At 30.4% G+C, this 11,665-nt stretch overlaps 1 protein-coding gene and 1 long non-coding RNA gene across 2 annotated transcripts in view; both read right to left on the bottom strand.

Annotated features, from left to right (window-relative positions):
• Positions 1-3,574: 3,574 nt before the first annotated feature.
• LOC123263431 lies at positions 3,575-5,324 on the bottom strand. Its single transcript, XR_006509163.1, has 4 exons — positions 5,126-5,324; positions 4,973-5,035; positions 4,017-4,189; positions 3,575-3,909 (listed from the first exon to the last, which is right to left on the bottom strand). It is a non-coding gene; the product is annotated as an uncharacterized LOC123263431 (long non-coding RNA).
• Positions 5,325-8,756: 3,432 nt separating this feature from the next.
• Positions 8,757-11,665, bottom strand: part of LOC123263076 (dynein axonemal heavy chain 10) — a 48,695-nt gene continuing 45,786 nt past the window's right edge. Inside the window, exons 20-24 of the mRNA XM_044725613.1 lie at positions 10,830-11,289; positions 10,398-10,612; positions 9,984-10,331; positions 9,777-9,923; positions 8,757-9,084 (exon numbers count right to left, since the gene is read on the bottom strand). Coding sequence (XP_044581548.1) covers positions 8,938-9,084; positions 9,777-9,923; positions 9,984-10,331; positions 10,398-10,612; positions 10,830-11,289 — 1,317 coding nt within the window. The 3' untranslated portion in view covers positions 8,757-8,937. The remainder of the gene's footprint in view (positions 9,085-9,776; positions 9,924-9,983; positions 10,332-10,397; positions 10,613-10,829; positions 11,290-11,665) is intronic.

Raw genomic sequence — 11,665 nt, 5'->3', positions numbered from 1 at the left:
GGAGGAAATTTAAATTAACGGCAAAATTCGTCACGCTTTAAGCTAGCCAAATTTCAACTTCACTTATGAGACGCGCAATTACTTTAACTGAAACTTTCAATGATCATTTCAATTTTTTTTTTTCGTTTCAGTCATTATTCATTTTTGGAAAAAAACCACTGGAATGTCATAGTGATTGCACATTAAAATTTACAATGAATATTAGCTAGAATAATCACAGGGATAAAAGGTACGGGCCAATCTGATGAAATTTGAAATCTGTACAAATCTAAACAATACTCCCATTAAATTTCAAGTCTAGATCTCTAAAAATACAATTCTATGAAGTGCCCAGTGGAGCGGGTGGGTAACAGCTAGTATATATATATATATATATATATATATATATATATATATATATATATATATATATATATATATATATATATATGTCATTTTATAGACGATGAATGTTTTATTTAAAATAAATACTTAATTTATTATAAATAAATGATTTTAATTAATTTTAACTTAATAGTATAAGTTAGTAAATAAGTAGTATATTACACACCTGCAACAAGAAAATAAGAAATGTCTTAGAACACATATATGTCGTCCGAGGCGAAGCCGAGGTCGACATATATGTGATCTTATCTGAGATATTTCGTATTTTTCTACCATAGGTTTGTATACTATTTTTCTGTCTTCGTAGCGGGCCGAAAGTTGCCACTTTCCGTCTGGAGGGCAGAAAAAATCGTTTTGAAATATGAGTGTCGGAAACTAGGCCGATGTCAGTGTCAGAAACTACAGCACGAAAAATTTTGAGTGTCAGAAATTGGGGCTTCAAACATCATTTTTTGAAATGTTAATTTAAATTATTAATTCGCTTCAAATATCTATTTTGCTCCTATTACCGTTTGTAGAAATCTTAAACTTGTTAATAATATAAAACAGTATTTATTCTAATAAAATTTTATATGAGTTATGATAGTATAACTAAGATAATATATAAGAAGGTATTCCAATCCTGCAATGCATGATGGGTAATGTGTCAAGCTGTCGCGCCGCCACAAGTGTGTCAGAAGTACTAGTATATGCCTAAAGTACTTTCATGCTAACTCTTATGAAAATACTAAATAAATTGAAAATAACAAACTGGCATTGATAAAAATTATTTTCACCCTTAAATAATATTAATTAGTAGTAATTGTTAATTTAACAACCCCAATTGCAATAAATAAACCAAACTATTTATTTAAAGGGTTAAACTGGTTTTCTCAAGCGCAGTTTATGATTTACCTCTGATTTTTTTCCGATAACCAGCCGTTAGCGCGAGTTGCTTTTACCCGCTTGCCAATTAACTGGTTCGGGTTTGCGTCCTGCGGGCCATCGTTATTTTTTTTTTTTTATTTTTAAATAATTAAATTTAAGAATAAATAACAGTATTGGCTAATTACTTTTATTCCTAAAAATTAATTATTAATTATGATTATTGAAATTATCTGTTAAATGAGAAGAATATTTTGCAAAATAATTAAAAAGTTCAACAGTATATTTTTTAAATAATAGAACAAATATTTAAGTAGCATAATTAAGCTAAAATATTTGTATATTTTAATCAACAATATTAAATAGTTGAAATAAATAATTATGTTTTAATTTCAATTATATTGATAAAAGGATCACAGCACAAGAGTGAAACAAGTTTCTTCATTTGCGGGCTTTTTTTGATGAAGTATGCATATACGCACTTCGAGAACTGAAGATAACAAGATTTTGGTTGTCTGGTTGTACTGTGATATCTTGTGCCAAAACGTGTAACCGCAAGGAAATTTATTTCTGTAGAACTTTATCAGAAATATTGTGGCATTTCGGGAAGTTCAACAAACGATTAGCAGCAGCTACCTTAATACTTTGCATTAAAACCTGATGGACGTTCTGCAGATGTAATAATGCTTTTCTATAGGTATAATAAATATTTCTTCGGCTGTCTTCAAAAGTTCATAAACAGCCTCAGTTGGGTGCTTCAAATTACCTCGGTGTAGTGCATCTGTCCAAGCCGAACACGCATTTGGCAACGGTAGAGAAGAAATAGTTGCTGTTTCACAAACTTCGCAACCATTTGCTGTAACAAATACCGCCCAACCAGAAAGGTAATACAGCCCATACCTCTGGATTTCCGACAGAATGCAACCATCAGGAACTTCAATAGTATTATTTGCTTCATCATCAGCAGTACGGAGTTCATCTTTTTTTTGTTTTAAGAACTCTAAATAATATGGTTCATCATCATCTTCATATGATGCAGACGTGGGAACTCGTAAATACTGAGCTACAGCAACTAACCTCATTCGATAACGCAGTTGACGGGGCTTTGGATGAATATCACCACCAGCTCGGACTTGAGAAAATAGATTTTCCACAGAGCTAGAAGTTAGGCGTCCGAGCTATCTAATAATTTTTTCTCGCATATTCTATAAACTCACATTAAGATTATCCTCTCCACATTCCTTTCTCAATCCTTTCCTACCAATATCCTGTTACGTGAATGTGGAACGCTTCACGTAATAATTACCGTAACTCCTATTCTTTCCCGCTTCACAGCATTATTTATATTTGTAAGAGATATTGTAATTTTCCAGATAACACTAGTTCTTCACGCAAATTTAGAGCTGTAGATGTTGTAAGAATAATCCCTCATTTAATAGGTTTCCATTTATTATCAGAAATAAATTGAAGTTCTCTAATAATCTCAATGAAATTTTGGAGGAATTGTACACGCTCTAAGGAAGCTTCATCATTCCCAAGGGAATTACTCTTATGGCGACAAACCATCGATTCGTACCATTGGCTACATAATAAAATAAACCATCTGGTAGTGAAAGCTTCTTGAGGAAGAAGACCAGTTTGAGCTGATAAAACTAACGCATGTCCCATTTCATTGCTGAAAATTTTTTTAGTCAGTCCAACATGCATTTTGTCAAACTGCGATGGGTCCAGGATTGCAGCAGTAAGACCTGTCACTAATACAGGCCCACCAAGTGATTGTAACTCAACTAATTGTCGAACATGGGAAATATCAACTGTAGGCGATGGTAAGTTGTTTGCTTCGACGATAGGCGAGCTCAGAATAAACTTTGTTTTCAACAATTGAGACCAAATGCGTTTCAGCACGTGTGGAACATCTGAAGTCCAAGGAAGACGTTCATCTGGATTTTATGGATGTAGGCTAAATGAGGAAATTAAATAGCGGCTAGATGTAATGCTATTTAATGTCCACATACCTACATTAGTTGGCCCTTCATCTGTTGAAATGCATTTGACGATAATGCCCTGCTGATAAAGCTCTTTTATTATCTCTTGAACATAATTCCAGTGAAGATCCGAGGTTACTGATTTACCTGTCAAAGCATAGCCCACCAATTGCTTCCAATGGCTGGTTAACCCACGAGCAACGAATGCAATTGCATGAGAAGCCATCGAATCAGCTTCATTCGAGTCTCTTGCCAATTGTGGAGTCACTAATCCAATAAAATTTCCAAGAGCACGATCATATTCAACTGCTGGATGAATTGACATTTTATCTAATGCCAGCACACAATAACGAGCAGTTTCGTCTTGCTCTTGTTGAATTTTTATCCCCAGCCACTCAATGATACTGTGGAAAGTTCCAGGAGCAAAATTAAATCCCGACAGGCGATTATAAAGCGTGGAAAAAGCAGGTAAAGGAAATCCTTCATTGTCCCTCAAACTTTTATAAGCCTTAGTGCCCATCAATAATCGGATTCGCAGACCTTTTTTGATAGTATCCTCTGACCAAGGTTTGGAGTTCGTCGAAGCACTGCCTTTCAAAAACAACAACTGATCAGGATTCAAGAATTTTTTCAAGTTATCATCCAATGTTGTTGATTTTTGTGTCAAATGAGCAACCTGAAATTGAATTAATTAGTACTTAATCAATTATTCGTACTTCAAAATAAAAATCATTTCATGATTAACTAATTTGGAATACATAATTATTTAATTTTTTATATTACCTCATTTTTCAATGCATTATTCTCGTTCTGAAGCTCATGAAGCTGCTGCTCTAACAATAACTCCCGAGATGATTTTGGAGCATACTTACTTGATTGAGTATGTTGGTTCGAAGTTCCCGGTATAGCTTCATCACCAGAGACTTCAGTATTTTCATTTACTGAGATTTCTAATCCTAGAATATTTACAATTAACTTTATTAGTATTTACCAATGACAAAAAATATTATTAACATATTAAAGTTAACATTTTACCGATGAACATTACCCTTATTAAACAAAAGGATCAAAAATAATTTCACATGTTAAAATATTTGAAAATGAAATATTTTTCAATAATTTTTAATGGTAATTATTTACAAGTGGGGTCAACCCATGCTTGCGCACGTTAATTTTTTTATTTTTTGATCAAATAGATCAATTTTTTTTTAATTGTTCGTTTTTTTTATGTACTTTTCAAAAGAAAAGATATCGAAAAAATATAAAATAGAAATTTTATCCAAAAACACGAGAGCCAAATTTCACGACATTTTTTTACCATAAATTCGCCATAAAAACAAGCAATATAAAAAAAAACATTGAAAATGTTAATTTTGGGCCCAATTATTACCAAAATAATTGGACCGGTTATAGCCCAAAAAGGGGTTGACCCCACTTGTAAATAATTACCATCTTAATCTTTTTGTTTAGTAAGAGTACAAGAAGTATATAGATATAAAGTCCATGTATGCAGTAACACCATAACACAAAAACAACAGTATTATAATTTTGTAAAATCCCATATAACCATGACTTCATCAAATAATATTATTATTTGTTTAAATTAATTGTAAATCAAATATGATTTTATACGTAGAGTAGTCATGCTACATTTAAAATAAAAGATCATAGAAAAAACCAAGCAGAAGTTAATAATTCTTCTTCAAATATTCACTTACCCCCTCGCAAATTAAACCTACCATATTGATATTTAACCAGCCGGAATTATTATATAACAATTAAAAAATTTATTTTTCCAGACGCTGATTTGCATGAAAAAATAAACTTAACTTTGATTTCTAATTTTACAGCATAAAAAAATGTAGTAATAGACAAAATGAATTAACACTTACGTTTTGTCAAGTCAGACACTTCAGACTTACGACTCTTATTATTTAAAGAACGATTGTCATCAGAATCATCATCATTATCATTAACACCATCATCAGTCTCAAAAGGTTTGGGTGGAGTAGGTACCAGAATATCGGGAACAACATTTTTTTTCAATTTATACGAATATCTTTCCACGACAAATAGTCCTCTACTGAAGTGTCCCTGTCAGCATAATTGAGTTGACAACATAAAATAAAATTTATCGTTGTTAAATAATTATAAATATCTTTATTTAAAAAAAAACATTTTAACAGATATAACCCACAGAAAAAAACTTACTCCAAAAAAATTTTAAGGAAGACAAAAGTTATTTTGGAGCAAGAAGAAATTTTCTTGGCTCAAGAAACTTTGACTTCATTCAAGAAATTTTTAATCTTCCGTAATATTTTCTTAAACCAAGAAAATGTACCCTCCAGTCAAGAATTTTTTTGTGCATGCTAAATGTATATCTATAGATAGTGGTCAACTCAAATGTTTTTTAATTTTTCCACATCTCGTTTTTAATTACTTTAAATCTTTTTTTCTAAACAGAAAATTAAGATGGTTCTAAGGTTTTTTCATGCCTCGCACAGACGGGAATTATCTGTGATTGGTTTTAAAATTTTGCAAGCAGATACCCATTGGTTTCTGATATCAGGAAACCGAGGAAATCACAAAATTTTAAAACGTTTTTCGATATTTTACGTGAGTGGAAGTAAATGAGCGATAGTCTGTAAAGAGGGGCAGCACTAGTGCGTGAGAAAGAAACCAATAGCCATAGCCTATTGGTGTCTTTATTTGCCACAATACCTCCTTAATGAGACTCAAAAAACTGCGTCGAATGCCGCTAACCGCGTGAAAATCGGTTCATTCATTCAAAAGTTATTGCGGTTTGAAAGTTCAAAAAATAGTGTTTTATTGAACTTCTATCAGACTTTTGAGCTCGAAGAGCTCAAAAACGTAATATGTGCAATTTTGAAAGTTTAAATATGGAATTAACGGGAAGTTGCAAGAATGGCCTTTAGGGTCAACCGTTTTCCTAATTTTTTTCTTAGTTTTTTTTAGATTTCTCGAAATCTATCGGCCCGAATCGGTTCAAATTCACAGGAAATCTAAGTTTGAGAGAACTCTTTGGAACGCCGTTTGATAGGTTTCGATCGGTTTAGTCGTTCAACAGTTATGAGCGGTTCACATACTTTCAAACACACACACACACACACACACACACACACACACACACACACACACACACACACCTCAAAACGTCGAGATCTGACAAAAACTCGATTTTCGAAAAACGGGGTAAAACCAATAACTTCCCGATTTTTGAAAATTTTCAATTTTCTTAGCGGGAAGTTAAAAAAACTGCTGTTATTATTCTCCAGACTAGATCAAGATGAACAGACATGGCCATCCATGATCATGCTGAATCTCATAGTATTCAATGAGGTTTTATAATAGAATTATATTGGTATTAAATAATTTCACGGAATCTTATAAATTTTTACAAAATTATATTTTGCTCGTGTGTTTACGGGAGTATTCTACTGTAGAGGCATGAATTTCGCCCGGTTTTAGAAGCGCTGTACGAAGGAAACAAAAAATATTTTTATAATCAATTTTTTTATCATTTGTTTATTGATGTTTTATTATTACATAAAAAAATTATTAAAAAAAAAAAATTAAAATTGACAAAGTTATGAGCAGTCAAAGTGGGGGGTCAAAAAAAAAGAGGGTGTCCTGGCGTGCATTATTCCAACCCTCCTGGTGATCTGAAACATAAAAAAGGCCATTCGGCAGCCGAAATGGGAGTAGATTTTTCAAATAAAGAAAATTGATTTTTAATAAAATAATATAATAACACTATTAATGTATAACTTAATTTATGAATTAAAAACAAAATTGAATAATAAATTTAAAACTATTTAGAACAAATTTTGGAAAAAAAATTAACTTTTGAAGAAAAAGTTTCTCAAAGAATTGCAAAGATTATAAAATTTGAATTATAAATGACCAAATTTTAAATAACTGCTTAGGAACAACAATTTGCAAATCAATCAGATGTTTGAAACCGGATAAAATTTTAATTGAAGAAAACAATACATAGAACTAATTTGTGACATATTTACTGACGAATTACCTGAAAACATTACATGAAAGACTAATCATTATCGTAATTATTGAATTTACATCATGATTAAGCTATGATGCAGACAATAATTCTAAAACGGCTGCAACAGTAAAACTGTTTCATTAAACGAATTCTAAAAGGAGTAATATTGAGGCTATTACCACTTCTGAGTAGTGGAAATTGAAGCTTATTAAAAGAGCTTTACGATGCATTTTACCGAATTTTGATATCTTGTCTCGATCAGTAATTATATCAAGTTGAAGTAGTAAAAACATCAATTTTTACGATTTTCAAAATTTCAAAATCCTGTCATTTCCAAATTACTCGCCCGATTAAGCTCCTCTTCGAACTTAATCTTGGTCTTGATCGATAGATAAAGCATGTTGAGTTTGAGAAGAATCGGTTATAAATTGAAAACGCTATCGTGCTGACAAGCCGCGTTATATCGTATATATATATATATATATATAAATACATACATATATAAACTTTTGAACTATATACATTTTCTGACTCAGCTCGACAAACTGAGTCAGAAAACGACTAAATTTTTTCAAAGTTGCGCCATGAGGACGGCTGCAATAGTAAGATTTTTATAAAATCTACTAAAAACGACACAGTAGAAAAGTAAAATTAACATCTCAACGCAACGACCGGGTATCCGGTTTTTTCGTAGCAGCTCCTCATTGGAATTTTCCAGGTACTGAGAGAGTTATTTTAGCGGTCACCTTGGAATTAAAACAGACCAAGTGGCTCGCTGATTAAGGAAATCTTAGTTAAACCAGACCAGGTTTGCGAGGTCCTTAATAAATTATTATAAGAGTTAGTTTTGTTAATATTAATTGTAAAAGAAATTTTAGAAATTCTCTAAATTTAATTAATTAATAATTCGTTGGGCTCGTACCACGTTTCATTTAATTATAATACTAAGCTAAGGTCATCTAGGAGAATTTTAGAATCACGAACAATAATTAAATTATTAATAGTATAATTATATTGAAGAATTATATTAAAAATTTAGTTTTAATATTACATAGATGTCTGGTGGACGCGTAGTTAATTTTAAATCTGTAATTTTATGAGGGGATTTATTATTATTGTAAAATTAAGGACTTGCTCAAATAAATTTTTGAAATTTTTAACGAATTCTGTCTAAAATTATTTACAGCTCCTTACATAATTTTTCTCACGACCTAAGAATAAATTTTGTTTCTCTGCTCTGGTCCAGCTCTGGAGGCCAAGATAATACTTCAGTGGTGCCTTAAATAAATTTTATTTGGAGCGACCAAGATGGCGATTAACCCCGTCACAATGTATTATGCTTATGATTATTTTTTGTGTCGTTTATGCATATTATAATTACATTCAACCAATCACGTTACGAATAGTTTGCACTACATATTTTTCATGTTAATTTTGTTAGAGGATCACGTTACGAATAGTTTGTAACGCATATTTCTTATACTTTTCATGTTATTTTTATTATTGGATTGGATTGGATTTTTAACCAAATTTTTTCAATTTCAAAGATTATATCAGTTACTCAGTATTTTTTCAATTCATATCTTTTTGCGAAGAATAAGTTTTTCATTGCAAAATGTTTCGTGAAAGTGAAATTAGTGTGAATTTTTACAATGAAATTATTTTTGTGGGATTTTTTAATCAATCTATGTTCAATAGCAAGCATAGACCTTGTAAAATCCACAATGAGTTATGTTCAGTTGTTTTCAGATCAGTTTCAAGTACCATACCTTCTCCCATAGTATTTTCGCGATCTGTTGTTACATAAACAGGGGTTTTCACAGTATTCTGTAGAGAGAAAATAAATATAAATTATAACTTTTGTAATCAGATATGCTATTATAATAATTAAACAGACCAGACCATCTTTTTCTCGCTTTGCTCTCACGGAGTTCAACGCAACTATCTCTGTCGCACTCCCAACAGCAGAGCAATTGCAGTTTCAATTGGTTTCACAAAACGAATGAAATTTTTGAAAAAAACGCTTTGTGGTGAAATAGTTTATTAAATTATCTATTATCTCTAAAAACATTTTTTCAAAATTTCCATTCGTTTCGCTAAGCCGATTGAAATTGCAATCACTGGTCTCGGCTGTTAATAAAAATTTTACAAGCTTTCAAAGCGTCTTAAAAACTTTCTAAAAAATTGTACTGACCGAACTAGGTATGTTTTATTATTTACTTATATATCGATACTGCCATTCTAACACGTCGTTTCCCACAAAATTTAACAAATTGACTTTTTTTGAAAAATAGAATCATAATAATATTATGAAAGTCATATTAAAAACTTAAAGTTCAAATAGTTTAATAACTATTCTTAAACAATTATTTTCATCCATCGAATCCCATTTAATCAATGTTAAAAATGAAACGTTTTTATTGTCTGCTGTAAAGTTTTATAAATGTGGGATATGACGTATTAGAATGGCAGTATCGATATTTCGAAAAAAAAATATATTCAGAGAATAATTCACACACCTCTAAATGTATATTAAGAGATTTTTTGGTCGTAATACACAACACTGGAAGTTCATCAAATTTCACTTTAGAATATGATTGTTTCAGGCAATGCTGTTCTCTATCCCACCTTGCTCCTTCTAAGAACAATCCATGTACATTACAACTCTACGGAATGAATTTTTTATTGATTAAAGATTTATTGATTTTTAAAATGTTAATAAATACCTCACAAAGTCTCTCTTCAATTTCGGCAAATTTAGAAAATTTTGACACTGTTGTGTAAATTGAATAATTATCCAATGGCCAATTATTTTTTTTACAACTAATTTGAAAAAAAGCTGCAATATATGATTCCGGAACATGTAGGCCAGATAACCACATAACAATTGGTTCATTACTTCCCGACCAATCAGTGTACTGGTTCTTTCTTTTATTGATATGGATCATCCAATTAGCCAAATTTTTTTTTGTTGCTGGAGCTAAACGAGCCCATTCTTTAGGTAACTCACCATTGTATAAAGAAGTGGATATACTTTCCATCCTGGTAGGGAAGTTGATTTTTCCTGCTATTGCCTTTTTAAGGAAAATTTTATGTTATTCTCAATTAAAATGATTTACAAAATTAAACATTTTTATTACGTTTCTTAGTTGTGTTAACGTTGTATTGATTGTTTTAATCAATTTGTTAAATCTCTCTAATTCTTGAAATAAAACTATAACTGATGGTGTAACATCCAGACCAAAATTATGTTTTACTTTTGCCATATTAAACTCTGATGGAATTTTATTCAAAACATCTTTTGATACATTATCAATAAGTTCTTCTGGATTCAGCTTTGATAAATTGTTAATAGCTACAATAACATATCATGTTATTTCTATTATAATAATTAGTTGTAAAGTTTGAAAAAAACAAAAAAATTGAAAAATTAATTAAATATTTCAAGGTGTATGCTCGTATTAGCCGGTGTCTAAATCTAAGTATCAAAATTTTACATATTAAGAAAATAAGATTATATTAGACTGTATCAGACATCAGAGAGTTCCGAAAGTATTTTTAATTCAACTTACATTGCTGAGGCGTCATTTTATTTAAATTAATCAACATTTCTCTAATGTTTCGAACAAAATAGGTATTTTCTGCATTCAAGTGAAGGCCAAATATTTCAGGAGAATCACTGAGAGATAAATTATCTATGAATGAGATATAATCATCTTTACTGCCATCCAACGGAACAGAATGAAGTGTTTCGTTTTTTTTATATAAATAGAATGGTTGAGAAGTATCAAATATAAAATCTCCGAAGTATTCATCTACATAAACTTTAACTATGCGATGATCATATCTGTCAATTACTTTTCCGCCATAAATCACATCACTTATTAGATATTTAAGACTTTCCCAAGGGAAATCACTAGTAGGTGATAAATTAGTTAAATATGTACTAATAATTGAAGTACAAACAATAAAATCTGATTCACTAAAATCATAATTTATAGTCCAACCAATTTTACCATATCTTTTTCTTTCCTGTAAAAAACACCAACAACAGTTACTAAAATTTTAAAATAAAAATTTATGTGAAACACTCAATACAAAATTCATTTATGAAATGAGTTTGTCTGTGATACTATGATATTGTTCTGAAATTTTTTTATGCTTTAGAAAAATAAGTTTCAATACTTGACTAGAGAATAACAATCATTAATCAATAGTTGATGTTTCCTTCAAATTATTAAGTACAATCCCGAGAAAAAATGTTTCTATATAATCATATATAATTGTATATAATTATATATGACTATATATGATAATATATGGAATCACATATATAATTATATATAATCATACATGATTATATATGGAATTGTATATAAGGTTATATATAATCATATATAATTATATA

Source organism: Cotesia glomerata, linkage group LG4 (assembly GCF_020080835.1).
Source record: "Cotesia glomerata isolate CgM1 linkage group LG4, MPM_Cglom_v2.3, whole genome shotgun sequence".
NCBI classification, from domain to species: Eukaryota; Metazoa; Arthropoda; class Insecta; order Hymenoptera; family Braconidae; genus Cotesia; species Cotesia glomerata.
Note: the sequence above shows the minus strand (reverse complement) of the source record. Positions and strands in the feature narration are given on the sequence as shown.